Below are 27,500 nucleotides of genomic sequence, written 5' to 3' on the forward strand. Positions count from 1 at the left end.
TGCCAAGCGTCACATCTGGAGGAAACCTGGCACCATCCCTATGGTGAAGCATGGTGGTGGCAGCATCATGCTGTGGGGATGTTTTTCAGCAGCAGGGATTGGGAGACTAGTCAGGATCAAGGGAAAGATGAACGGAGCAAAGTACAGAAAGATCGCTGATGAAAACCTGCTCCAGAGTGCTCAGGACCTCAGACTGGGGTGAAGGTTCACCTTCCAACAGGACAACGACCCTAAGCACACAGCCAAGACAACACAGGAGTGGCTTTGTGACAAGTCTCTGAAGCCCGGACTTGAATCTGATCGAACATCTCTGGAGAGACCTGAAAATAGCTGTGCAGCGACGCTCCCCATCCAACCTGGCAGAGCTTGAGAGGATCTGCAGAGAAGAATAGGAGAAACTCCCCAAATACAGGTGTGCCAAGCTTGTCGAGGCATACCCAAGAAGATCTGATGCTGTAATTGCTGCCAAAGGTGCTTTAACAAAGTACTGAGTAAAGGGTCTGAATACTTATGTAAATGTCATATTTCAGTTTTTTTTTTTGTTTTTTATTAGCAATATTTTCCCAAAAACACTACGGGGTATTGTGATGTCATTATGGGGTATTGTGATGTCATTATGGGGTATTGTGATGTCATTATGGGGTATTGTGTGTAGCTTGATGAGGAAAAAAACTATTAGAGAATGGTCTGTAGAGAACACAGTATGGTCTATGTAAAGAACACAGTATGGTCTATAACCGGTAGAGAACACAGTAACACAGTGTGGTCTATAACCTGTAGAGAACACAGTATGGTCTATAACCGGTAGAGAACACAGTAACACAGTGTGGTCTATAACCTGTAGAGAACACAGTAACACAGTATGGTCTATAACCTGTAGAGAACACAGTATGGTCTATAGCCTGTAGAGAACACAGTAACACAGTATGGTCTATAACCGGTAGAGAACACAGTAACACAGTATGGACTATAACCTGTAGAGATCACAGTATGGTCTATAACCTGTAGAGAACACAGTATGGTCTATAACCTGTAGAGAACACAGTGTGGTCTATAACCTATAGAGAACACAGTATGGTCTATAACCTGTAGAGAACACAGTATGGTCTATAACCGGTAGAGAACACAGTAACACAGTGTGGTCTATAACCTGTAGAGAACACAGTATGGTCTATAGCCTGTAGAGAACACAGTATGGTCTATAGCCTGTAGAGAACACAGTAACACAGTATGGTCTATAACCTGTAGAGAACACAGTATGGTCTATAACCTGTAGAGAACACAGTATGGTCTATAACCTGTAGAGAACACAGTAACACAGTGTGGTCTATAGCCTGTAGAGAACACAGTATGGTCTATAGCCTGTAGAGAACACAGTAACACAGTGTGGTCTATAGTCTGTAGAGAACACAGTATGGTCTATAACCTGTAGAGAACACAGTATGGTCTATAACCTGTAGAGAACACAGTAACACAGTGTGGTCTATAGTCTGTAGAGAACACAGTATGGTCTATGACCTGTAGAGAACACAGTATGGTCTATAACCGGTAGAGAACACAGTAACACAGTATGGTCCTTAACCTGTAGAGAACACAGTATGGTCTATAACCTGTAGAGAACACAGTGTGGTCTATAACCTGTAGAGAACACAGTAACACAGTATGGTCTATAGCCTGTAGAGAACACAGTATGGTCTACAACCTGTAGAAAACACAGTAACACAGTATGGTCTAAAACCTGTAGAGAACACAGTGTGGTCTATAACCTGTAGAGAACACAGTAACACAGTGTGGTCTATAACCTGTAGAGAACACAGTAACACAGTATGGTCTATAACCTGTAGAGAACACAGTAACACAGTATGGTCTATAACCTGTAGAGAACACAGTATGGTCTATAACCTGTAGAGAAAACAGTATGGTCTATAACCTGTAGAGAACACAGTGTGGTCTATAACCTGTAGAGAACACAGTATGGTCTATAACCTGTAGAGAACACAGTAACACAGTATGGTCTATAACCTGTAGAGAACACAGTAACACAGTATGGTCTATAACCTGTAGAGAACACAGTGTGGTCTATAACCTGTAGAGAACACAGTAACACAGTATGGTCTATAACCTGTAGAGAACACAGTAACACAGAATGGTCTATAGCCTGTAGAGAACACAGTATGGTCTATAACCTGTAGAGAACACAGTATGGTCTATAACCTGTAGAGAACACAGTAACACAGTATGGTCTATAACCTGTAGAGAACACAGTATGGTCTATAACCGGTAGAGAACACAGTAACACAGTATGGTCTATAACCTGTAGAGAACACAGTAACACAGTATGGTCTATAACCTGTAGAGAACACAGTGTGGTCTATAACCTGTAGGTAACACAGTATGGTCTATAACCTGTAGAGAACACAGTATGGTCTATAACCTGTAGAGAACACAGTAACACAGTATGGTCTATAACCTGTAGAGAACACAGTAACACAGTATGGTCTATAGCCTGTAGAGAACACCGTGTGGTCTATAACCTGTAGAGAACACAGTATGGTCTATAACCTGTAGAGAACACAGTATGGTCTATAACCTGTAGAGAACACAGTAACACAGTATGGTCTATAACCTGTAGAGAACACAGTAACACAGTGTGGTCTATAACCTGTAGAGAACACAGTAACACAGTGTGGTCTATAACCTGTAGAGAACACAGTAACACAGTATGGTCTATAACCTGTAGAGAACACAGTGTGGTCTATAACCTGTAGAGAAAACAGTAACACAGTGTGGTCTATAACCTGTAGAGAACACAGTAACACAGTGTGGTCTATAACCTGTAGAGAACACAGTATGGTCTATAACCTGTAGAGAACACAGTATGGTCTATAACCTGTAGAGAACACAGTATGGTCTATAACCTGTAGAGAACACAGTATGGTCTATGTAGAGAACACAGTATGGTCTATAACCTGTAGAGAACACAGTAACACAGTGTGGTCTATAACCTGTAGAGAACACAGTATGGTCTATAACCTGTAGAGAACACAGTATGGTCTATAACCTGTAGAGAACACAGTATGGTCTATAACCTGTAGAGAACACAGTAACACAGTGTGGTCTATAACCTGTAGAGAACACAGTAACACAGTATGGTCTATAACCTGTAGAGAACACAGTATGGTCTATAACCTGTAGAGAACACAGTATGGTCTATAACCTGTAGAGAACACAGTGTGGTCTATAACCTGTAGAGAACACAGTAACACAGTGTGGTCTATAACCTGTAGAGAACACAGTATGGTCTATAACCTGTAGAGAACACAGTGTGGTCTATAACCTGTAGAGAACACAGTATGGTCTATAACCTGTAGAGAACACAGTATGGTCTATAACCTGTAGAGAACACAGTATGGTCTATAACCTGTAGAGAACACAGTATGGTCTATAACCTGTAGAGAACACAGTATGGTCTATAACCTGTAGAGAACACAGTGTGGTCTATAACCTGTAGAGAACACAGTATGGTCTATAACCTGTAGAGAACACAGTATGGTCTATAGCCTGTAGAGAACACAGTATGGTCTATAACCTGTAGAGAACACAATATGGTCTATAACCTGTAGAGAACACAATATGGTCTATAACCTGTAGAGAACACAGTATGGTCTATAACCTGTAGAGAACACAGTATGGTCTATAACCTGTAGAGAACACAGTATGGTCTATAACCTGTAGAGAACACAGTGTGGTCTATAACCTGTAGAGAACACAGTAACACAGTGTGGTCTATAACCTGTAGAGAACACAGTGTGGTCTATAACCTGTAGAGAACACAGTAACACAGTATGGTCTATAACCTGTAGAGAACACAGTATGGTCTATAACCTGTAGAGAACACAGTATGGTCTATAACCTGTAGAGAACACAGTATGGTCTATACTTGGTATGTAGGTTTCACTTATGGGTGGCATAAATTGGTATATGGGGGAGGGGAATGGGCAGGGTATATGGTAATTAAATACTGTAGTGTTTACTATTCATCTGTATTTTGCAACATTCTATATAGTAAGTACGACACATGAGGGACACTACAGTGTGTAGTATAGTATTCTTTAGTAAACTACAGTGTACTACATAACTCAATAGTAAGTAATGTAGTACTCTATAGTAAACTGTGGTATTATTTCATGTGGGTCTCTCTCCCTCTTTCTCTCTCTCTCTCTCTCTCTGCCTGTCTTTCTATCTTTGTCTCTGTCTGTCTCTCTGTCTCTCTCTGTCACTCTCTGTCTGTCTTACTCCCTGTCTCTCCCCCCCTCACTCTTTCTCTCTCTCTTTGTCTCCCTCCATCACTCTCTGTCTGTCTTTCTCCCTGTCTCTCCCCCCTTACTCTTTCTTTCTCTCTCTCCGTCTGTCTTTCTCACCTATCTTTGTCTGTCTCCCTCTCTCTGTGTGTCTCTCTATCTTTGTCTCTATCTTTCTCCTTGTCTCTCTCTCTCTGTTTGTCTCTCCATCTTTGTCTCTCTCTCTCTCTCTATCTTTGTCTCTCTCTCTCTCTCTCTCTCTCTCTCTCTCTCTCTTTCTCACTCTCTCTCTCTGTCTGTCTCTCTATCTTTGTCTCTCTCTCTCTCTCTCTATCTCTCTCTCCGTCTCTCTCTCTCTCTCTCTCTCTCCATCTCTATCCCCATTTCCTCACCAGTAGAGGTATGGTTTGTCCTTGTCTACGTTGATGTTGTTGAGGGGATCTTGTCTGAACCAGGTGTTGAGAGTGAAGCCGTTCTGGTAAGGCCACTTAGCGATGGGAGGCAACGCTATGGCCTGGGGGAGGAGACAGAACACAGCATCAGCCAATCCCAATCACATACAGAAACCTATCAAGAAGTCACAGAAAGAATTCTATCAAGTCAAAAACAAAGTGTGTGTGTTTTTTTTTATTTTACCTTCATTAAACTAGGCAAGTCAGTTAACAACTAATTCTTATTTTCAATGACGGCCACTGTTCCAGTGGGTTAACTGATCTAGGAACAGTGGGTTAACTGATCTAGGAACAGTGGGTTAACTGATCTAGGAACAGTGGGTTAACTGATCTAGGAACAGTGGGTTAACTGATCTAGGAACAGTGGGTTAACTGATCTAGGAACAGTGGGTTAACTGATCTAGGAACAGTGGGTTAACTGCCAGAACGACAGATTTGTACCTTGCCAGCTCGAAGGGTTTGAACTTGCAACCTTCCGGTTACTAGTCCAACGCTCTAACCTCTAGGTTACCCTGCCGCCCCTGTGTGTGTCTGTGTGTGTGTGCGTGCGTGTCTGTGTGTCTTACCGCTGCACTGCGACCAGGGAAGTTGAAGAAGGTGTCTGGACCGTGTCTCTGAGGCATCTGGTTCAACACAGACAACAACTTGATAGAATGTCTAGGCTGGAGGAAGAGAGGAGAGAGGGAGGAGAGAGGGAGGAGAGGACAGGGAGGAGAGAGGGATGAGAGAGGGAAGAGAGAGGGAGGAGAGGACAGGGAGGACAGGACAGGGAGGAGAGAAGAAGAGGAGGGAGAAGAAGAAGAGGGGAGGGAGGGAGGGAGAAGGAGGAAGTCAGATGAATCAGGATGTAGTGACTCTCCTAACCATCACAGACATTGAGGGAGGATAGGAGGACACCACAGGGAGACCGCTACAACAACCCTATTGGATCAATAACCCATCAATCACCTCTGCCTGCCACTCCCGGCAACGGCTGATCAATACCACGGCAACCCAAGAGGACATGGAGGAGAGGCGGAGCGATGGAGGGATGAGATGGAGAGAGAGATGGAGGGGAGGCGGAGTAATGGAGGGATGAGATGGAGAGAGAGATGGAGGAGAGGCGGAGCGATGGAGGGATGAGATGGAGAGAGAGATGGAGGAGAGGCGGAGCGATGGAGGGATGAGATAGAGAGAGAGATGGAGGAGAGGCGGAGCGATGGAGGGATGAGATGGAGAGAGAGATGGAGAGAGAGGAGCGATGGAGGGATGAGATGGAGAGAGAGATGGAGGAGAGGTGGAGCGATGGAGGGATGAGATAGAGAGAAAGATGAAGGAGAGGCGGAGCGATGGAGGGATGAGATGGAGAGAGAGATGGAGAGAGAGGAGCGATGGAGGGATGAGATGGAGAGAGAGATGGAGGAGAGGTGGAGCGATGGAGGGATGAGATAGAGAGAGAGATGGAGGAGAGGCGGAGCGATGGAGGGATGAGATGGAGGGGGAGGAAACCGGTTCCAGGGGTAAGAGCTGTGTTGTTGCAGCATACAGGAAGGATGTCATGGTCTGGGGAGGGGGAGGGGAGAGGAGATGGAGAGAGGAGAGGAGAGATGGAGAGAGGAGAGAAGGAGAGATGGAGAGAGAGAGGTGATGAGAGATGGAGAGAGGGGAGAGATGGAGAGAGAGATGGGGAGAGAGGAGAGATGGAGAGAGAGAGGTGATGAGAGATGGAGAGAGAGAGGAGGAGAGATGGAGAGATGGAGAGAGAGAAGTGATGAGAGATGAGAGAGAGAGGAGGAGAAATGGAGAGATGGAGAGAGAGGAGAGATGGAGAGATAGAGAGAGAGAGGTGATGAGAGATGGAGAGAGAGGAGGAGAGATGGAGAGAGAGAGGTAATGAGAGATGGAGAGAGGGGAGAGATGGAGAGAGATATGGAGAGAGAGATGGAGAGAGAGATGGAGAGAGAGGAGAGATGGAGAGAGAGGAGAGAGGAGAGATGGAGAGAGAGGTGAGGAAAGATGGAGAGAGAGAGGAGAGGAGAGGTGGAGAGAGAGAGGAGAGGAGAGATGGAGAGAGAGAGGAGAGGAGAGATGGGGAGAGAGAGGTGAGGAAAGATGGAGAGAGAGAGGAGGAGAGATAGAGAGAGGAGAGGAGAGATGGAGAGAGAGAGGAGAGGAGAGATGGAGAGAGAGGGGAGAGATGGAGAGAGAGAGGAGAGGAGAGATGGAGAGAGAGGAGAGATGGAGAGAGAGGAGAGAGGAGTGATGGAGAGAGAGGAGAGATGGAGAGAGAGGAGAGAGGAGAGATGGAGAGAGAGGTGAGGAAAGATGGAGAGAGAGAGGAGAGGAGAGGTGGAGAGAGAGAGGAGAGGAGAGATGGCGAGAGAGAGGAGAGGAGAGATGGAGAGAGAGGTGAGGAAAGATGGAGAGAGAGAGGAGGAGAGATGGAGAGATGGAGAGAGAGAGGAGAGGAGAGATGGAGAGAGAGGGGAGAGATGGAGAGAGAGAGGAGAGGAGAGATGGAGAGAGAGGGGAGGAGAGATGGAGAGAGGTGAGGAAAGATGAAGAGAGAGAGTTGAGGAGAGATGGAGAGGGAGAGGTGAGGAGAGATTGAGAGATGGCGAAATAGAGAGAGAGAGAGGAGAGATGGAGAGAGAGAGGAGAGATGCAGAGAGTGAGAGAGAGAGGAGAGATGGCGAGGGAGAGAGGTGACAATGTGAAGAACTAGATGAATTGAGATTGAGGGATGAAGGGGATCATGCACGGAAAGAAGATGACTTGGATGATGATGATGGTTAGTGCCAACCGGGTCTGGATAGTGGGGACAGGGATGTAGAGGGACGGAGAGATGGAGGAGGGGAGGAAAGGGGGAGGACAGGATGAAGAATGTTGGTGTAGACACTAGATGGTTGTCTGGGGTTGGTTATGGGTCAGTATTAACCTGAGGAGACAGCACAAGCTGCCCCTGTCTCCCTCTCTCCCTCCTCCCCCTGTCTCCCTCTCTCCATCCCTCCTTCTGCTCGCTCCCTCCTCCCCGTCTACCTCTCTCCATCCTCCTTCTGCTCTCTCCCTCCTCCCCCTGTCTCCCTCTCTCCATCCCTCCTTCTGCTCGCTCCCTCCTCCCCGTCTCCCTCTCTCCATCCCTCCTTCTGCTCGCTCCCTCCTCCCTGTCTCCCTCTCTCCCTCCTCCCCGTCTCCCTCTCTCCATCCCTCCTTCTGCTCGCTCCCTCCTCCCCGTCTCCCTCTCTCCATCCTCCTTCTGCTCGCTCCCTCCTCCCTGTCTCCCTCTCTCCCTCCTCCCCCTGTCTCCCTCCTCCCCCTGTCTCCCTCTCTCCATCCCTCCTTCTGCTCGCTCCCTCCTCCCCGTCTACCTCTCTCCATCCTCCTTCTGCTCTCTCCCTCCTCCCCCTGTCTCCCTCTCTCCATCCCTCCTTCTGCTCGCTCCCTCCTCCCCGTCTCCCTCTCTCCATCCCTCCTTCTGCTCGCTCCCTCCTCCCTGTCTCCCTCTCTCCCTCCTCCCCGTCTCCCTCTCTCCATCCCTCCTTCTGCTCGCTCCCTCCTCCCCGTCTCCCTCTCTCCATCCTCCTTCTGCTCGCTCCCTCCTCCCTGTCTCCCTCTCTCCCTCCTCCCCCTGTCTCCCTCCTCCCCCTGTCTCCCTCTCTCCATCCCTCCTTCTGCTCGCTCCCTCCTCCCCGTCTACCTCTCTCCATCCTCCTTCTGCTCTCTCCCTCCTCCCCCTGTCTCCCTCTCTCCATCCCTCCTTCTGCTCGCTCCCTCCTCCCCGTCTCCCTCTCTCCATCCTCCTTCTGCTCTCTCCCTCCTCCCCCTGTCTCCCTCTCTCCATCCCTCCTTCTGCTCGCTCCCTCCTCCCTGTCTCCCTCTCTCCATCCTCCTTCTGCTCTCTCCCTCCTCCCCGTCTCCCTCTCTCCATCCCTCCTTCTGCTCGCTCCCTCCTCCCCGTCTCCCTCTCTCCATCCCTCCTTCTGCTCGCTCCCTCCTCCCCGTCTCTCCATCCTCCCCCTGTCTCCCTCTCTCCCTCCTCCCCCTGTCTCCCTCTCTCCATCCCTCCTTCTGCTCGCTCCCTCCTCCCCGTCTCCCTCTCTCCATCCTCCTTCTGCTCTCTCCCTCCTCCCCCTGTCTCCCTCTCTCCATCCCTCATTCTGCTCTCTCCCTCCTCCCCCTGTCTCCCTCTCTCCATCCCTCATTCTGCTCTGTCCCTCCTCCCCCTGTCACCTTCTCTCCATCCCTACTCCTGCTCTGTCCCTCCTCCATGTCTCCCTCTCTCCATCCCTCCTCTCCTACCCATCAGCAGCATCTCTGTTTATGATGACATGATCCCCCCCCCTCATCCGGTCCAACCATCCTGTCTAACCATCCTGTCTAACCCACCTGCTAACCCATCCTGTCTAACCCGCCCTGCTAACCCATCCTGTCCAACCATCCTGTCTAACCATCCTGTCTAACCCACCTGCTAACCCATCCTGTCTAACCCATCCTGTCTAACCCGCCCTGCTAACCCATCCTGTCCAACCATCCTGTCTAACCATCCTGTCTAACCCATCCTGTCTACTCCATCCTGTCTAACCATGCTGTCTAACCCATCCTGTCTAACCATCCTGTCTAACCCATCCTGTTTAACCCATTCTGTCTAACCATCCTGTCTAACCACCCTGTCTACTCCATCCTGTCTAACCATGCTGTCTAACCATCCTGTCTAACCATCCTGTCTAACCCATCCTGTTTAACCCATTCTGTCTAACCATCCTGTCTAACCACCCTGTCTACTCCATCCTGTCTAACCCATTCTGTCTAACCCATTCTGTCTAACCATCCTGTCTAACCCATCCTGTCTAACCCATTCTGTCGAACCCATCCTGTCTAACCCATCCTGTCTAACCCATCATGTCTAACCCATTCTGTCTAACCCATCCTGTCTAACCCATCCTATCTAACCCACCATGCTAACACATCCTGTCTAACCCATTCTGTCTAACCCATCCTGTCTAACCCATCCTGTCTAACCCATCCTGTCTAACCCATCATGTCTAACCCATTATGCTAACACATTCTGTCTAACCCATCCTGTCTAACCCATCATGTCTAACCCACCCTATCTAACCCACCATGCTAACACATTCTGTCTAACCCATCCTGTCTAACCCATCCTGTCTAACCCATCCTGTCTAACCCATCCTATCTAACCCACCATGCTAACACATTCTGTCTAACACATTCTGTCTAACCCATCCTGTCTAACCCATCCTATCTAACCCATTCTGTCTAGCCACCCTGTCTAACCCACCCTGCTAACACATCCTGTGCAACCCATCCTGTCTAGTCCATCCTGTCTAACCCATCATGTATAACCCACCCTGCTAACACATCCTGTGCAACCCATCCTGTCTAGTCCATCCTGTCTAACCCATCATGTATAACCCACCATGCTAACACATTCTGTCTAACCCATCCTGTCTAACCCATCATGTCTAACCCACCATGCTAACCCATCATGTCTAACCTATCCTGTGTCCCCCAGGTATACTCACCCAGATACTGTTGTCTCCCCTCAGCATACTGAATAGAAGCTTCAGTTCCTTCACTGTGATACTGTAGCTGGCCATCACCCCCAGCATATCCACTAGCAGATCTAGAGAGAGACAGAGAGACAGATAGAGACGAGAGAGAGGAGAGACGAGAGAGAGAGAGAGACAAGAGAGAGAGAGACAGAGATGAGAGAGAGAGAGAGAGAGAGAGAGAGAGAGAGAGAGAGAGAGAGAGAATTACAGAGAGTACACAGTGGCAGAATACCTGACCACAGTGACTGACCCAAAATTAAGGAAAGCTTTGACTATGTACAGACTCAGTGAGCATAGCCTTGCTATTGAGAAAGGCCGCCGTAGGCAGACATGGCTCTCAAGAGAAGACAGGCTATGTGCACACTGCCCACAAAATGAGGTGGAAACTGAGCTGCACTTCCTAACCTCCTGCCCAATGTATGACCATATTAGAGAGACATATTTCCCTCAGATTACACAGATCCACAAAGAATTCGAAAACAAATCCAATTTTGAAAAACTCCCATATCTACTGGGTAAAATTCCACAGTGTGCCATCACAGCAGCAAGATTTGTGACCTGTTGCCACGAGAAAAGGGCACCCAGTGAAGAACAAACACCATTGTAAATACAACCCATATTTATGCTTATTCATTTTATCTTGTGTCCTTTAACCATTTGTACATTGTTAAAACACTGTATATATATATATATAATATGACATTTGTAATGTCTTTACTGTTTTGAAACCTCTGTATGTGTAATGTTTACTGTTAATTTTTGTTGTTTTTCACTTTATATATTCACTTTGTATGTTGTCTACATCACTTGCTTTTGCAATGTTAACACATGTTTCCCATGCCAATAAAGCCCTTGAATTGAATTGAATTGAATTGATAGAGAGAGAGAGACGAGAGAGATAGAGAGAGAGAGGAGAGATGAGAGAGAGAGAAAGAGAGAGAGAGAGATAGAGAGAGACAGAGAGACAGAGAGAGAAAGAGAGAGAGAGACGAGAGAGAGAGAGAGAGAGAGAGACAGACAGACAGACAGACAGACAGACAGACAGACAGAGAGAGACAGAGAGAGAGAGAGAGAGATACGAGAGAGACGAGAGAGACAGAGAGATGAGAGAGTAAGAGAGAGAGAGAGAGTGAGACAGAGAGAGAAAAGTCTGCAGCACCCGGCCTCCCCCTGCTAGAATCCGAAGTCAAATGTCTGCTGTTTGCCGATGATCTGGTGCTTCTGTCACCAACCAAGGAGGGCCTACAGCAGCACCTAGATCTTATGCACAGATTCTGTCAGACCTGGGCCCTGACAGTAAATCTCAGTAAGACCAAAATAATGGTGTTCCAAAAAAGGTCCAGTCACCAGGACCACAAATACAAATTCAATCTAGACACTGTTGCCCTAGAGCACACAAAAAACTATACATACCTTGGCCTAAACATCAGCGCCACAGGTAACTTCCACAAAGCTGTGAACGATCTGAGAGACAAGGCAAGAAGGGCATTCTATGCCATCAAAAGAAACATAAATTTCAACATACCAATTAGGATTTGGCTAAAAATACTTGAATCAGTCATAGAGCCCAATGCCTTTTATGGTTGTGAGGTCTGGGGTCCGCTCACCAACCAAGACTTCACAAAATGGGACAAACACCAAATTGAGACTCTGCACGCAGAATTCTGCAAAAATATCCTCCGTGTACAACGTAGAACACCAAATAATGCATGCAGAGCAGAATTAGGCCGATACCCACTAATTATCAAAATCCAGAAAAGAGACGTTAAATTCTACAACCACCTAAAAGGAAGTGATTCACAAACCTTCCATAACAAAGCCATCACCTACAGAGAGATGAACCTGGAGAAGAGTCCCCTAAGCAAGCTGGTCCTGGGGCTCTGTTCACAAACACAAACACACCCTACAGAGCCCCAGGACAACAACACAATTAGACCCAACCAAATCATGAGAAAACAAAAAGATAATTACTTGACACATTGGAAAGAATTAACAAAAAAACAGAGCAAACTAGAATGCTATTTGGCCCTAAACAGAGAGTACACAGCGGCAGAATACCTGACCACTGTGACTGACCCAAAATTAAGGAAAGCTTTGACTATGTACAGACTCAGTGAGCATAGCCTTGCTATTGAGAAAGGCCGCCGTAGGCAGACATGGCTCTCAAGAGAAGACAGGCTATGTGCTCACTGCCCACAAAATGAGGTGGAAACTGAGCTGCACTTCCTAACCTCCTGCCCAATGTATGACCATATTAGAGAGACATATTTCCCTCAGATTACACAGATCCACAAAGAATTCGAAAACAAATCCAAATTTGAAAAACTCCCATATCTACTGGGTGAAATTCCACAGTGTGCCATCACAGCAGCAAGATTTGTGACCTGTTGCCACGAGAAAAGGGCAACCAGTGAAGAACACACACCATTGTAAATACAACCCATATTTATGCTTATTTATTTTATCTTGTGTCCTTTAACCATTTGTACATTGTTAAAACACTGTATATATATATATAATATGACATTTGTAATGTCTTTACTGTTTTGAAACCTCTGTATGTGTAATGTTTACTGTTAATTTTTGTTGTTTTTCACTTTATATTTTCACTTTGTATGTTGTCTACCTCACTTGCTTTGGCAATGTTAACACATGTTTCCCATGCCAATAAAGCCCTTGAATTGAATTGAATTGAGAGAGAGAGAAAGGAGAGGTGAGTCAATGCTAGACTGTGCTGATGTCAGCGTTTGGCAGACAGGGTTGTAGCTGACTGTGTTAAAAGTAGTGGTGAGTAGCCTATCACATGCCTGGAGACACCACTGTGAGGTCATCAGGAAGGGACAGACTGTAATACTGGCACGCATCCAAAATAGTACCCTTAACCTATATTGGTCAAAAGTAGTGCACTAAATAGGGAATAAAGTGATATTTGGGACGCAGCCCTGCTGAATAATATGGCCCGGGAGAACAAGGCTGACAGTTTACGTCCTAACCAACTGTGTTTTATGGGAAATTTCTTTGTGTTGTTTGTAACTTATTATCTTACTTATTTTGTACATAATGTTGCTGCTACCATCTCTTATGACTGAAAATAACTTGTGGACATCAGATCAGCGATTACTCACCACAGACTGGCAGAATCATTTTTTCTCTTTTAACAAGTCTGACGATCCCGATGTGAAAGATATACTGCTTTCTCGGGAACAGGCCCAGATCCCTGTCATGTGACGATATACTGTTTATCGGGAACAGGCCAGATCCCTGTCATGTGACGATATACTGTTTATCGGGAACAGGCCCAGATCCCTGTCATGTGACGATATACTGTTTATCGGGAACAGGCCAGATCCCTGTCATGTGACGATATACTGTTTATCGGGAACAGGCCCAGATCCCTGTCATGTGACGATATACTGTTTATCGGGAACAGGCCAGATCCCTGTCATGTGACGATATACTGTTTATCGGGAACAGGCCCAGATCCCTGTCATGTGACGATATACTGTTTATCGGGAACAGGCCCAGATCCCTGTCATGTGACGATATACTGTTTATCGGGAACAGGCCCAGATCCCTGTCATCTGCGTGAAGAGAAGGCAGAGAAAAAGGGCCAAAGGGCAGGGCTGACTTCTGATCGAATAAACCCCCACTTCCTTCCATTCTGCTAGCAAACGTGCAATCTTTGGAAAATAAAACTGTAATATCTTATGCTTCACGTAGTCGTGGCTGAACGATGACATCATCAACATACAGCTGGCGGGATATACAGGATAGGAAAGAACAGCAGCGTCTGGAAAAGACAAGTGTTGGCGGTCTGTGTATTTTTGTAAACAACAGCTGGTGCACGATATCTACGGAAGTCTCGAGGTTTTGCTCGCCTGAGGTAGAGTATCTCATGATAAGCTGTAGACCACACTATCTACCTAGAGAGTTTTCATCTGTATTCTTCATAGCTGTCTACATACCACCACAGACTGATGCTGGCACTAAGACCGCACTGAATGAGCTGCATACCGCCATGAGCAAACAGGAAACCGCTCATCCAGAGGCGGCGTCCTAGTAGCCGGTGTCATGACTGGCCTGTTGGGGTCAGGTTCCCGTGGACCCGTGAATCCTACAGCGATATCTCACCCACCAGCGGGGGAGATGGAGGTGGGGGGGGGGGGGGTAGGAAGGTGAGGGGGGGGGTACGGAGGTGGGGGGGGGGGGGGTAGGAAGGTGAGGGGGGAGGTACGGAGGTGGGGGTTTTATGACACCTCACGCCCATTGTAAATCTTAAGGCAGCAGACAAAATCCCTTTGTCCTCTCAGTGTGGAGGAATGGAACGTGTGATGGGCCGATGGAGAACCTTCCTCAGAACAGTAACGTGCAATAAATGGACGTTGGGACAATCTGTTTCGTCAGTCGAAATGGTGGTAATGACGATAGATGGAAAATGAAAATGAAAGTCGTTGTTGTTGTGTTATTAAAAGTTAAATGACAACATTATAACAAAAACATTGTAACTTGAAGAGTTTTCACATTATGTACCTGATGTTTGCATACTGGACGTTGTGTGCAAAATGTCCAGATCAAAGAGAATGTTTTTGTAAAGATGAAATGTGATTGTTAGTTGTCTAAATTGGATCTGAGTAAAAATCCAGACCTTGCCTCGTAACTAGTTGCGCCCAGAGAACTTGCCCTTAAGGTGGAAACGCCCATTTCTGACCCAAGGGGAAAAACATTTGAGAATTAACATTGACTAGGTGACCACGAGCTGCAGCCAAGGTCTGATTAGTTGTAACCCCAAAACGCAACACGAGGTTGAAGAAGACAAAGGAACCTTTTAACAACCTATGCTACAGATGAGTAGCTGTATCTAAGAGGGAGAACTCAAGCAGGCCCACCTGGTTACCTCTCCAAGGAATCTCTGCTTTCATTCCCACGCTGGAAACATCTACACAGCTGATTATCCGTCCTCAGAAGACCCTTTTTCAGAACAAGGACGAGGAAACAGACCACTAAGAGAAAGGACACTGACATCGTGAGGACAATCAGAGAGTTACACCAGGTAACCAAAGACGTGCCGTCATCAGAGGAGAAGTCGACGAGACACCCCATTGGAGACCTCCGACACGTAATGACATCATTATATTCTGACCAATAAGAGTGGCAGTTCGGGGCTAAACTCAACATGGTTTACAAATGTACCCAGGTGTGCTTTTCTCTCGTGCACTCTCTCTCTTTCTCTCTCTCTCTCTCTCTCTCTTTCTCTCTCTCTCTCTCTCTTTCTCTATCTTTCTAAATCCCCACCTTGTGTAACACGTGTCATATAGTGTTGGCCTGTTTCATTGGACTAAGTTCTAATAACCTAGACTGTGTGTTTGTGTACCTCATATTACCATTTTAGCTTGTTAGTAAATGAATAATCAACTCAATTGGTGTGGTACGGACTTATTTAGTGGGAGTTGGGTTTGTGCAGATTCCCGGATAATGCGACATTCAGAATGAGACTGTAGAGGAAATTAATTAATTAGCGACTGTTGTAAAATCGATATTCTGATATTCTTTTTAAGTTAATTTGGGAAATAGAAACTCAATAAAGCCAAAACTTTCCCATGGTGCCCCAGGTTACTGAGTTAATAACTTTCAGATGAATTTAATCACGTATCTATAAACAGTTAATCATTCGATGACCATCAGTCATTAATCAATACAATGTTAAGACACCGGGGCCTTTGATGCAGGGAAACTTAAATCCATCTAAGAAAATCTCTATCAGCATGTTCAATGTGCAACCAGAGGGAAAATATCTCTGCACCACCTTTACTCCACCCATAGAGACACATACAAAGCTCTCCCTCACTCTAGAACACGTTTACTCCACACACAGAGACTATACACCCCATAATACTATCCAATACTCCTATAGTAACCACACACAGACCAAATCTCACCCTCCATTTGGCATATCTGACCATAACTATATCCTTCTGATTCCTGCTGACAAACAAAAATGAAATCAGAAAGAACCAGTGACTCGGTCTATAAATAAGTGGTCAGATAAAGCAGATGCTAAGCTACAGGACTGTTTTGACCACAGACTGGAACATGTTCTGGGATTTCTCTGATGGCATTGAGGAGTACACCACATCAGTTATCTGCTTCATCAATGAGTGCATCGATGACGTCATCCCCACAGTGATCGTACGTACATACCCCAACCAGAAGCCATGTATTACAGGCAACATCCGCACAGAGCTAAAGGCTAGAGCTTCCGCTCCTCTAACCCGGAAGCTTATAAGAAATCCAGCTATGCCTTCCGACGAACCATCAAACAGGCAAAGAGACAATACAGGACTAAGATCGAATCGTACTACACCGGCTCTGACGCTCGTTGGATGAGGCAGGGCTTGCAAACTATTACAGACAACAAAGGAAGCACAGCCGAGAGCTGCCCAGTGACGCAAGCCTACCAGACGAGCTAAACTACTTCTATACAGGCTTCGAGGCAAATAACACTGAAACATGCATGAGAGCACCATCTGTTCCGGAAGAATGTGTGATCACGCTCTCCGCAGCCGACGTGAGTAAGACCTTGAAACAGGTCAACATTCACAAGGCCGCAGGGCCAGACGGATTACCAGGACGTGTACTGCGAGGATGCGCTGACCAACTGGCAAGTTTCTTCACTGACATTTTCAACCTCTCCCTGTCTGAGTCTGTAATACCAACATGTTTCAAGCAAACCACCATAGTCCCTCTGCCCAAGAGCACCAAGGTAACCTGGCTAAATGACTACCGACCTGTAGCACTCACGTCTATCGCCATGAAGTGCTTACACTATCAACACACTATCTACCTAGAGAGTTTTCATCTGTATTCTTCATAGCTGTCTACATACCACCACAGACTGATGCTGGCACTAAGACCGCACTGAATGAGCTGCATACCGCCATGAGCAAACAGGAAACCGCTCATCCAGAGGCGGCGTCCTAGTAGCCGGTGTCATGACTGGCCTGTTGGGGTCAGGTTCCCGTGGACCCGTGAATCCTACAGCGATATCTCACCCACCAGCGGGGGAGATGGAGGTGGGGGGGGGGGGGGTAGGAAGGTGAGGGGGGGGGTACGGAGGTGGGGGGGGGGGGGGTAGGAAGGTGAGGGGGGAGGTACGGAGGTGGGGGTTTTATGACACCTCACGCCCATTGTAAATCTTAAGGCAGCAGACAAAATCCCTTTGTCCTCTCAGTGTGGAGGAATGGAACGTGTGATGGGCCGATGGAGAACCTTCCTCAGAACAGTAACGTGCAATAAATGGACGTTGGGACAATCTGTTTCGTCAGTCGAAATGGTGGTAATGACGATAGATGGAAAATGAAAATGAAAGTCGTTGTTGTTGTGTTATTAAAAGTTAAATGACAACATTATAACAAAAACATTGTAACTTGAAGAGTTTTCACATTATGTACCTGATGTTTGCATACTGGACGTTGTGTGCAAAATGTCCAGATCAAAGAGAATGTTTTTGTAAAGATGAAATGTGATTGTTAGTTGTCTAAATTGGATCTGAGTAAAAATCCAGACCTTGCCTCGTAACTAGTTGCGCCCAGAGAACTTGCCCTTAAGGTGGAAACGCCCATTTCTGACCCAAGGGGAAAAACATTTGAGAATTAACATTGACTAGGTGACCACGAGCTGCAGCCAAGGTCTGATTAGTTGTAACCCCAAAACGCAACACGAGGTTGAAGAAGACAAAGGAACCTTTTAACAACCTATGCTACAGATGAGTAGCTGTATCTAAGAGGGAGAACTCAAGCAGGCCCACCTGGTTACCTCTCCAAGGAATCTCTGCTTTCATTCCCACGCTGGAAACATCTACACAGCTGATTATCCGTCCTCAGAAGACCCTTTTTCAGAACAAGGACGAGGAAACAGACCACTAAGAGAAAGGACACTGACATCGTGAGGACAATCAGAGAGTTACACCAGGTAACCAAAGACGTGCCGTCATCAGAGGAGAAGTCGACGAGACACCCCATTGGAGACCTCCGACACGTAATGACATCATTATATTCTGACCAATAAGAGTGGCAGTTCGGGGCTAAACTCAACATGGTTTACAAATGTACCCAGGTGTGCTTTTCTCTCGTGCACTCTCTCTCTTTCTCTCTCTCTCTCTCTCTCTCTTTCTCTCTCTCTCTCTCTCTTTCTCTATCTTTCTAAATCCCCACCTTGTGTAACACGTGTCATATAGTGTTGGCCTGTTTCATTGGACTAAGTTCTAATAACCTAGACTGTGTGTTTGTGTACCTCATATTACCATTTTAGCTTGTTAGTAAATGAATAATCAACTCAATTGGTGTGGTACGGACTTATTTAGTGGGAGTTGGGTTTGTGCAGATTCCCGGATAATGCGACATTCAGAATGAGACTGTAGAGGAAATTAATTAATTAGCGACTGTTGTAAAATCGATATTCTGATATTCTTTTTAAGTTAATTTGGGAAATAGAAACTCAATAAAGCCAAAACTTTCCCATGGTGCCCCAGGTTACTGAGTTAATAACTTTCAGATGAATTTAATCACGTATCTATAAACAGTTAATCATTCGATGACCATCAGTCATTAATCAATACAATGTTAAGACACCGGGGCCTTTGATGCAGGGAAACTTAAATCCATCTAAGAAAATCTCTATCAGCATGTTCAATGTGCAACCAGAGGGAAAATATCTCTGCACCACCTTTACTCCACCCATAGAGACACATACAAAGCTCTCCCTCACTCTAGAACACGTTTACTCCACACACAGAGACTATACACCCCATAATACTATCCAATACTCCTATAGTAACCACACACAGACCAAATCTCACCCTCCATTTGGCATATCTGACCATAACTATATCCTTCTGATTCCTGCTGACAAACAAAAATGAAATCAGAAAGAACCAGTGACTCGGTCTATAAATAAGTGGTCAGATAAAGCAGATGCTAAGCTACAGGACTGTTTTGACCACAGACTGGAACATGTTCTGGGATTTCTCTGATGGCATTGAGGAGTACACCACATCAGTTATCTGCTTCATCAATGAGTGCATCGATGACGTCATCCCCACAGTGATCGTACGTACATACCCCAACCAGAAGCCATGTATTACAGGCAACATCCGCACAGAGCTAAAGGCTAGAGCTTCCGCTCCTCTAACCCGGAAGCTTATAAGAAATCCAGCTATGCCTTCCGACGAACCATCAAACAGGCAAAGAGACAATACAGGACTAAGATCGAATCGTACTACACCGGCTCTGACGCTCGTTGGATGAGGCAGGGCTTGCAAACTATTACAGACAACAAAGGAAGCACAGCCGAGAGCTGCCCAGTGACGCAAGCCTACCAGACGAGCTAAACTACTTCTATACAGGCTTCGAGGCAAATAACACTGAAACATGCATGAGAGCACCATCTGTTCCGGAAGAATGTGTGATCACGCTCTCCGCAGCCGACGTGAGTAAGACCTTGAAACAGGTCAACATTCACAAGGCCGCAGGGCCAGACGGATTACCAGGACGTGTACTGCGAGGATGCGCTGACCAACTGGCAAGTTTCTTCACTGACATTTTCAACCTCTCCCTGTCTGAGTCTGTAATACCAACATGTTTCAAGCAAACCACCATAGTCCCTCTGCCCAAGAGCACCAAGGTAACCTGGCTAAATGACTACCGACCTGTAGCACTCACGTCTATCGCCATGAAGTGCTTTGAAAGGCTGGTTATGGCTCACATCAACACCATTAGCCCAGAAACCCTAGACCCACTCCAATTTGCATACCGCCCGACAGATCCACAGATTATGTAATCTCCTTTGCACGCCACACTGCCCTTTCCTACTTGGACAAAAGGAACACTTATGTGAGAATAATATTAATTGACTACAGCTCAGCGTTCAATACCACAGTGCCCTCAAAGCTCGTCAATAAGCTAAGGACCCTGGGACTAAACATCTCCCTCTGCAACTGGATCCTGGACTTCCTGACGGGCCGCCCCTACGTGGTAAGGGTAGGTAACAACACATCCGCCATGCTGATCCTCAACACAGAGGACTTTGGGGATGCGTGCTTAGTCCCCTCCTGTACTCCCTGTTCACCCACGACTGCATGGCCAGGCACGACTCCAACACCATCATTAAGTTTTCAGACGACACAACAGTAGTAGGCCTGATCACCGACAACGACGAGACAGCCTATAGGAGGTCAGAGACCTGGCCGTGTTGTGCCAGGACAACAACCTATCCCTCAACGTGATCAAGACTAAGGAGATTGTAGACTACAGGAAAAAGTGGACCGAGCACGCCCCCATTCTCATCGACGGGACTGTAGTGGAGCAGATTGAGAGCTTCAAGCTCCTTGGCATCCACACCACCAACAAACTAACATGGTCCAAACACACCAAGACAGTCGTGAAGAAGGGCACAACAAAACCTATTCCTCTCAGGAGACTGAAAAGATTTGGCATGGGTCATCAGATCCTCAACAGGTTCTACAGCTGCACCATCGAGAGCATCCTAACCGGTTGCATCACCGCCTGGTATGGCAACTGCTCGGCCTCCGACCGCAAGGCACTATGGAGGGTAGTGCGTACAGCCCAGTACATCACTGAGGCCGAGCTTCCTGCCATCCAGGATCTCTATACCAGGCGGTGTCAGAGGAAGGCCTGAGTCATAGACTGTTCTCTCTGCTACCGCACGGCAAGCGGTACCGGAGCGCCAAGTCTAGGTCCAAGAGGCTTCTAAACAGCTTCTACCCCCAAGCCATAAGACTCCTGAACATCTAATCAAATGGCTATTTGCATATACCCCCTCCCCCCCATTTTACACTGCTGCTACTCTCTGTTGTTATCATTAACTATTCTATTGTATTTAATGTGAGTGTGAGTGCGCGCGTGCGTGTGTGAGAGTGTGTGAGTGAGTGTGTATATAAGTGTGTGCGTTGTGTGTGTGTGTGTGTGTGTCACCATAGATTAGTGTAAGGAGAGAGAGAGAATGTGCTTCCACTGCCATTCTCAGTAATACTGCTGTAAATGAATAGACACCTCCCACGCAACTTCATTACTGCATCACACACACACACGCATGCACGCACGCACGCATCACACACACACACACACACACGCACACACACACGCATCACACACACACACACGCACGCATCACACACACACACACACACACGCACAAACACACACACACACACACACACACACACACACACACACACAAACTGGCCATGAGCACATTAGTTGAAGAGGACAGGATGACATAAAGAGGGGAGGTGCAGTCAAGGACAACACACTGCTGTAACTGGTATAGTAAAGGGTGTGTGTGTGTGTGTGTGTGTGTGTGTGTGTGTGTGTGTGTGTGTGTGTGTGTGTGTGCATTTGTGTGCGTTTGTGTGAGTGTGTTTTCCTGTGTGTGTCTGTGGCCCAGACGGCATTCCTAGCTGTGTCCTCAGAGCATGCGCGGACCAGCTGGCTGGTGTGTTCAAGGGCATATTTAATCTCACTCTATCCCAGTCTACTGTCCCCACATGCTTCAAGATGGCCACCATTGTTCCTGTACCCAGAAAGCGAAGGTAACTGAGCAAAACGACTACCGCCCACTCACTTCTGTCATCATGAAGTAATTTGAAAGACTAGCCAAGGACCATATCACCTCCACCTTACCAGCCACCCTAGAACAACCCCCATTTGCGTACCGCCCAAATAGATCCACAGACAATGCAATCGCCATCGCACTGCACACTGCCCTATCCCATCTGGACAGGAGGAATACCTATGTAAGAATGCTGTTCATTGACTACAGCTCAGCATTGAACACCATAGTTTCCTCCAAGCTCATCATCAAGCTGGAGGCCCTGGGTCTCAACCCCGCCCTGTGCAACTGGGTCCTGGACTTTCTGACGGGCCACCCCCAGGTGGGGAAGGTACGAAACAACACCTCCACTTTGCTGACCCTCAACACTGGGGCCCGACAAAGGTGCGTGCACAGCCCCCTCCTGTACTCCCTGTTCACCCATGACTGCGTGGCCAAGCACGCCTCCAACTCAATCATCCAGTTTGCTGACAACATAACAGCAGTAGGGTGATTACCAACAATGACGAGACAGCCTACAGGGAGGAGGTGAGGGCTCTGGGAGTGTGGTGTCAGGAAAATAACATCAACAAAACAAAGGAGATGATCTTGGACTTCATGAAACAGCAGAGCGTGCAGCCCCACATCGACAGGACCGCAGTGGAGAAGGTGGAAAGCTTCAAGTTCCTGGGCGTACACATCATCACCGACGATCTGAAATGTTCCACCCACACAGACAGTGTGGTGAAGAAGGCACAACAGTGTCTCTTCAACCTCGGGAGGCTGAAGAAATTTGGCTTGGCACCTAAAACCCTCACAAACGTTTATAGATGCACAATTGAGAGCATCCTGTCGGGCTGTATCACCGCCTGGTATGGCAGGCGACTGCAAGACTCTCCAGAGGGTGGTGCGGTCTGCCCAACGCATTACCGGGAGCAAACTACCTGCCCTCCAGGACACCTACACCCCCGATGTCACAGGGAGACCAAAAAGATCCTCAAGGACATCTACCACCCGAGCCACTGCCTGTTCACACCGCTATCATCCAGAAGGCGAGGTCAGTATAGGTGCAACAAAGCTGGGACCGAGAGACTGAAAAACAGCTACTATCTCAAGGCCATCAGACTGTTAAACAGCCACGCACATTAGAAACTACTGCCTATAGACAGACTAGAAATCACTGGCCACTTTAATAATGGAACACTGGTCACTTTGATAAGTTTTACATATCTTGCATTACTCATCTCAAATGTATATACTGTATTCAACACTATTCTACTGTATCTTAGTCTATGCCGCTCTGACATTGCTCGTCCATATATTTATATATTCTTAATTCACTTCCTTACTTCCTTACGTGTGTGTATTGGGTATATGTTGTGAAATTGTTAGATATTACCGTCCGAACTAGAAGCACAAGCACTTCGCTACATCCACAATAACATCTTCTAAACACGTGTGTGACCAATAACATGTCATTTGATGTGTGTGTGTGTGTGTGTGTGTGTGTGTGTGTGTGTGTGTGTGTGTGTGTGTGTGTGTGTGTGCGTGTGTGTGTGTGTGTGTGTGTGTGTGTGTGTGTGTGTGTGTGTGTGTGTGTGTGTGTTCCCCTACCTGCGATCATGTCGTCCACAGAGCTCATCTTGGACAGGACCTGTTGTATGAGGCCCACCTCTGTGCTGGTCTGAAGGTTCCTCACACTCTTCCTCAGGATGGCTGTGAACATGGACCACACCTGGTGACACAACGACACACACAGCTTCATTACCTGGTGACGCAACAACACACACAGCTTCATCACCTGGTGACGCAACATCACAAACAGCTTCATCACCTAGTGACGCAACATCACACACAGCTTCATCACCTAGTGACGCAACATCACACACAGCTTCATCACCTAGTGACGCAACAACACACAAATGTTTGTCATTCCAAATGCCCAGATATTGGTAGGTGGGAACCTGATCAATGGGAGAACCATCCAGTGAATAAAAATGTCGTCCATCTGGGACATTCTGGAGAGAACTACAGAACATGTATTTAGTCTTGGCCACATTAAGTTTTAAACCAACCAGGGTGTTGTGTAAAGTAACACAGTTAGATTGCAGCTCTAACGTAGCCTGGTCAACAATTGGGGCAATGGCATACGTTCATAACAGTGTCATCTGAATATGACAAGTTATAACAGACAGACCCAATATTATTTATATAAAAAGTAAAGAGAAGAGGTCCCAGTGCTGACCCCTGCGGTACACCTCATGTACTACTGTATAAAGGAAACTAGACTTAACACCATAATATATCACACATTAACTTCTTTCTGACAGATCATTTTCAAACCACTTCCACGAAGCCTGATCCAGACCTATTTCAGTCAACCTCCGAAATAAAGAATGTGATGGTCGACGGTATCAACGGCATTGGGAAAAGTCCTTCAAAAAGACAGCACCATGATTTTTATGATCCAAGCAATTTAGCACATTATCTAAAAGAAGCGAAGCAGCTGAAACGGTGCTATATCCAGAGTTAAAACTGGATTGGTACATACTTAGAATAGAGTGAGAAGTTTAAAACAGTTCTTAGCCGACAACTAGTCAGGGATTAAAAAACCTTGGAAAGGCAAGAGAGAACTTGGAAATTGGAAGATGGTTATCTAAGTCAGAAGGATCTCCTCCTTTACGTAGGGGGAGGACATCCAAATCTTAGGGATAACACCAGGGATAACACCGGGGATAACACCAGGGATAACACCAGGGATAACACCAGGGACAACACCAGGGATAACACCAGGGACAACACCAGGGATAACACCGGGGACAACACCAGGGATAACACCAGGGACAACACCAGGGATAACACCGGGGACAACACCAGGGACAACATCCGGGATAACACCGGGGATAACACTAGGGATAACACCAGGGATAACACCAGGTATAACACCAGGGATACCACCAGGGACAACACCAGGGATAACACCAGGGATACCACCAGGGACAACACCAGGGATAACACTAGGGATAACACTATGGATAACACCAGGGATAACACCAGGGATAACACTAGGGATAACACCAGGGACAACACTAGGGATAACACCAGGGATAACATCAGGGATAACACTAGGGATAACACCAGGGACAACACCAGGGACAACACCAGGGATAACACCGGGGACAACACCAGGGATAACACCAGGGATAACACCAGGGACAACACCAGGGATAACACCAGGGACAACACCAGGGATAACACTGGGGATAACACCAGGGACAACACCAGGGACAACACCAGGGACAACACCAGGGATAACACCGGGGACAACACCAGGGATAACACCGGGGACAACACCAGGGACAATAGTAGGGATAACACCAGGGACAACACCGGGGATAACACCGGGGACAACACCGGGGACAACACCGGGGATAACACCAGGGACAACACCGGGGATAACACCGGGGATAACACTAGGGATAACACCGGGGATACCACCAGGGACAACACCAGGGATAACACTATGGATAACACTATGGATAACACCAGGGATAACACTAGGGATAACACCAGGGACAACACTAGGGATAAAACCAGGGATAACATCAGGGATAACACTATGGATAACACCAGGGACAACACCAGGGATAACACCGGGGACAACACCAGGGATAACACCAGGGATAACACCAGGGACAACACCAGGGATAACACCAGGGACAACACCAGGGATAACACTGGGGACAACACCAGGGACAACACCAGGGATAACACCAGGGACAACACCAGGGACAACACCAGGGATAACACCAGGGATAACATCAGGGATAACACTAGGGATAACACCAGGGACAACACCAGGGACAACACCAGGGATAACACCGGGGACAACACCAGGGATAACACCAGGGATAACACCAGGGACAACACCAGGGATAACACCAGGGACAACACCAGGGATAACACTGGGGATAACACCAGGGACAACACTAGGGACAACACCAGGGACAACAACAGGGACAACACCGGGGACAACACCAGGGATAACACCGGGGACAACACCAGGGACAATACTAGGGATAACACCAGGGACAACACCGGGGATAACACCGGGGACAACACCGGGGACAACACCGGGGATAACACCAGGGACAACACCGGGGATAACACCGGGGACAACACCAGGGATAACATCAGGGATAACACTAGGGATAACACCGGGGATACCACCAGGGACAACACCAGGGATAACACTATGGATAACACTATGGATAACACCAGGGATAACACTAGGGATAACACCAGGGACAACACTAGGGATAACACCAGGGATAACATCAGGGATAACACTAGGGATAACACCAGGGACAACACCAGGGATAACACCGGGGACAACACCAGGGATAACACCAGGGATAACACCAGGGACAACACCAGGGATAACACCAGGGACAACACCAGGGATAACACTGGGGACAACACCAGGGACAACACCAGGGATAACACCAGGGACAACACCAGGGACAACACCAGGGATAACACCAGGGACAACACCAGGGATAACACCAGGGATAACACCGGGGACAACACCAGGGACAATACTAGGGATAACACCAGGGACAACACCGGGGATAACACCGGGGACAACATCGGGGACAACATCGGGGACAACACCGGGGATAACACCGGGACAACACAGGGGATAACACCGGGGACAACACAGGGGATAACACCAGGGATAACACCGGGGATAACACCAGGGACAACACCAGGGACAACACCAGGGATAACACTGGGGACAACACCAGGGACAACACCAGGGATAACACCAGGGACAACACCAGGGACAACACCGGGGATAACACCAGGGACAACACCAGGGACAACACCAGGGACAACACCAGGGACAACACCAGGGACAATAGTCAAGTCAAAATAACAGTTAACGGTTCTGCAACAAGTTGGGTAGAAAGCTGCAGAGAGAAGGGACTAAGAGAATCAGCCCCAATGTTGTTGCAAAGCACATCATGAACATCAACATGTTGACTATAATACTTCACAGGCAGTTTGTAGCCTGGCAGGTGAATTGGTAAAACACATAAAGTACACGACATGAACAAAACTATGTGGACACCTGCTCGTTGAACATCTCATTCCAAAATCATGGGCATTAATATGGAGTTATGTTATTATATGGACAGACCATTGTTACGCGCTAGACGCTTCAACACTTGGCGATCGCATTATGTGAGCTTGTGTGGCCTACCACTTTGTGGCTGAGCTGCTGTTGCTCCTAGACGTTTCCACTTCACAATAACAGCCCCTACAGTTGAAATAGCCCTTACAATTGACCGGGGAAGCTCGAGCAGGGCAGAAATTTGACGAACTGACTTGTTGGAAAGGAGGGATCCAATGACGGTGCCACGTTGAAAGTCACTGAGCTCTTCGGTACAGACCATTCGACTGCTAATGTTTGTCTATGGAGATTGCACGGCTGTGTATGCGATTTTATGCACTTGTCAGCAATGGGTGTGGCTGAAATAAGATGAATCCACTAATTTGAAGGGGTGTCCACATACTTATATATATAG

At 47.2% G+C, this 27,500-nt stretch overlaps 1 protein-coding gene across 1 annotated transcript in view; it reads right to left on the reverse strand.

Annotated features, from left to right (window-relative positions):
• Positions 1-27,500, reverse strand: part of LOC110509475 (neurobeachin) — a 250,839-nt gene that overhangs the window by 136,902 nt on the left and 86,437 nt on the right. The window contains 4 exon segments of the mRNA XM_090226451.1: positions 4,694-4,815; positions 5,320-5,415; positions 10,276-10,376; positions 23,524-23,644. Of these exon segments, the coding sequence (XP_090082577.1) occupies positions 4,694-4,815; positions 5,320-5,415; positions 10,276-10,376; positions 23,524-23,644 (440 nt within the window).

This window comes from Oncorhynchus mykiss, chromosome 29, assembly GCF_057628025.1.
Source record: "Oncorhynchus mykiss isolate SJ-2025 chromosome 29, ASM5762802v1, whole genome shotgun sequence".
NCBI classification, from domain to species: Eukaryota; Metazoa; Chordata; class Actinopteri; order Salmoniformes; family Salmonidae; genus Oncorhynchus; species Oncorhynchus mykiss.